Source organism: Nansenia antarctica (assembly GCF_963989245.1).
Source record: "Nansenia antarctica genome assembly, chromosome: 7".
Taxonomy (NCBI): Eukaryota; Metazoa; Chordata; class Actinopteri; order Argentiniformes; family Microstomatidae; genus Nansenia; species Nansenia antarctica.
Window position 1 is genome coordinate 16,614,583 of NC_137677.1, and position 2,808 is coordinate 16,617,390.

General features: G+C 38.7%; 1 protein-coding gene across 1 annotated transcript in view; it reads left to right on the top strand.

Annotated features, from left to right (window-relative positions):
• Positions 1-1,124: 1,124 nt before the first annotated feature.
• The window catches only part of ghrhrb (growth hormone releasing hormone receptor b), a gene marked incomplete at both ends in the record, with an annotated part of 30,514 nt that continues 28,830 nt past the window's right edge, over positions 1,125-2,808 (top strand). The window contains one exon of the mRNA XM_080536612.1: positions 1,125-1,205. Within this exon, the coding sequence (XP_080392738.1) occupies positions 1,125-1,205 (81 nt within the window). The remainder of the gene's footprint in view (positions 1,206-2,808) is intronic.

Sequence of the window (2,808 nt, forward strand, 5' to 3'; positions counted from 1 at the left end):
GTTGAGGAAAGCCTCAGTTCTGGCCTTATGAATTACTTAATAATTAATTACTTATTTGTGATGATGGAGAGACAACATGACCATTTTTCTAACCATCACCAACAACAACATAATAAAGATACAAACATCTGATAGACATACCTCATGAAATCCACTTTCTACTTCTCATAGACAATGAAGAAACATGCCATCATAATTGAGAAATACTGATGTCATTGATGTTCTGTTTAGTACCCTAAGATTGGTGGGAGTGAAGACACATCCAACATATTTAGCTGAGGTGCAAAATAATGCTGTTCAACAGATGAAAAAAAGAAAGCCCACACTATTGCTCGCTTTGCATCGTTTTCGTTTGAACTAATCTAGTAGCCTACGCTGCCTACCCTATCGTATTGGCATATCCTGACACCACACTATGTCATATCATTGCTCTACCCTATAGGTGAGATAAAGCCTACCTCTGTTTAGTTGACATCGTTCATATTGTGTCCTTAACAACACGGTTAATTTGGACTCGTTAGTGGTGGTGGTGGCTACGTTTGCCATTTTCTGACCTCTGCATTCGTTTTTCTATCGCCTCAAACGATTTGCAGGCAGAATTAATAACTCCTCATCCACCAGGTGGGTTAGAAAACAGGTTATCTGGCTCTGAAACCAGAATGATGACAATAAATATTTCAGTTAAATGATGCGTACCAATTTAAGGGGTGTGTTTATTATGATCATATTACATTATAATTATTATTCATTATGAAACCTGCGGACCTCTAGGCTATCCTGCGCCGCGTGGCCATCAACGCCTGCTGTGTGGAATGAGCTCAGCTCAGCCTGCCTGGATGCCACTTCGTGCTGGCTTTGGAAGGGGAGGCGCGCAACCTTTTAGCTCAGTCCAGTCCTGTGTTCGACACCTGCACTGCCGAAACACCGCCAAACTTATAGTTACTGAACGAAGACACGAGAGGACATCTGCAGGTTCTACAGGCGAATGCAAGACGTGGGGATAATAACTCAAAATAATCCGAAAGTGTTCTAATTAACTGGATATGAGAAATAACTGTTCAGTGTTTCAATTGAATTTGGATTATTTGTTGCCTATGCGTAAAATCGTGAATTGTGCTATCACCATGCCATTCGCTAAAACTTGGTTGTTCAAATGGATACCCACGTTATTTTCTCTGTGGCTGCACCTGACTCTATGGGAAACGGTAAGCTGACTTCAGAAACTAGCTGTGTGTCATCGCTCTAGAGTAAATCCACATCACCAATTGAATTGGATAATGAATGCACATTTAGAAAGTTCATTTCATGGTGTTTTACTTGGAGACAAAAACACTCAACTTCACTTTGGGAATTATTTGTCATATGCTCACTAAACTGTATCACCAGACATTAGTATTAATAATAGTTATCCATAGGTCCTCTGGCCATCCGTTTTTGATTTGATTTGAGACAGAGACAGATGCGCTATAATCAATCCCGTTGCGCGCTCGCGTCAGCACTGAGGTCTGACGGCTGGCTAATTTCACACCCGGTCTTGAGAAGTGTCCATGCGCAGGGGAACTATACAGAGTTAATGAGGAGTCTCTATCCTTCTGATGGTGTGAATAAGAGTGTATCTGCCATGCGATGTGGGAAGAGAATAGCCTCCCCCGTGACTCTATTAGGGCAGGAATGCCGTGGACACACACGTCGTTACTTCTTTCTGTTGCCAAGGGCTCCAAGTAAAAATGTGGCAAAGAGAAAGCATTAATATTGTTATTTTGCTCTTCAATTAAATGTTGATCTCGAAAAATCACCTATTGCAAAACACACATCATGGAAAGAATTACGATAATAATATTGTATGTGTAATTATTTAAAGATATAATATGTATTTAGATTATGTAGCTATTTCTATTTAATTTCATATTGTCTTATCTTATAGTATGTTAATTGAACCTCTATTAGGTGAAGGACTGACTGCTTGTCTTTGTTGATGTGGGTATAGGTGGCTATTGTGCCCACAGGTTACCTTGTTCCCAGAATCCCATTCTAGAGAGATCCTGGTACAGTAGTTGCAGAGGGATAATCTATAGAATCCCACTCTAAAGAGATCCTGGTATCTCCTGAGACCCAGAAGAAAAAAGCTTTTGACATTCAGATTTGTTTTTGATAATTTAAGTATTGGGGTTGAAAGAAACATTTTTACATTTTATTTTATTTTATCATGTCCCTTGTAGTGGACATCGGGTCTTGGTTTGATCACAGAATGATGTAATGTAATGATTGCATTCATTTTCATGTGGATTTTTGTTAAAATAATTTTCATTTCATGTGTTCACAGGTCCTGTTGCACTCTGTTTAAGAGAGGTTTCACCTTCCAAAGGGAATCATTCTTTTTCTCATTAGAGACATCAAGATCATTTGTGACTTTGTTGGACTGCATAATCTTGAAGAATCCGTCTCGACCTCATTGAATTGGCAAGAACTGAACTGGGACTGGACATTGTTTAAAAAATTGGGGAAGTTCCGTTGTCCCCTACAGAGGACATTGAATAAAAGTTGTGTTTTAAAACAGTTAAAATTACAGTATATTTCTGAAATCTTGCTAAATTGAAGGTAAGACTCTCATATTGAAGGAACAATTTGATTATTAGCAGAAGAAATATAATATCTGCAAAAAAAGTATCACTTACCATACTTGCTATAAAATATGGAACATGAGATACAAGCCATTTTGAAAAAAAATGGCTTGAAAAAAAAAGTCCATGTGCTCCCCCACAAGTGTGACATCATTAGAAAGCCCAGAATGTGCTCTGTACAGGACAG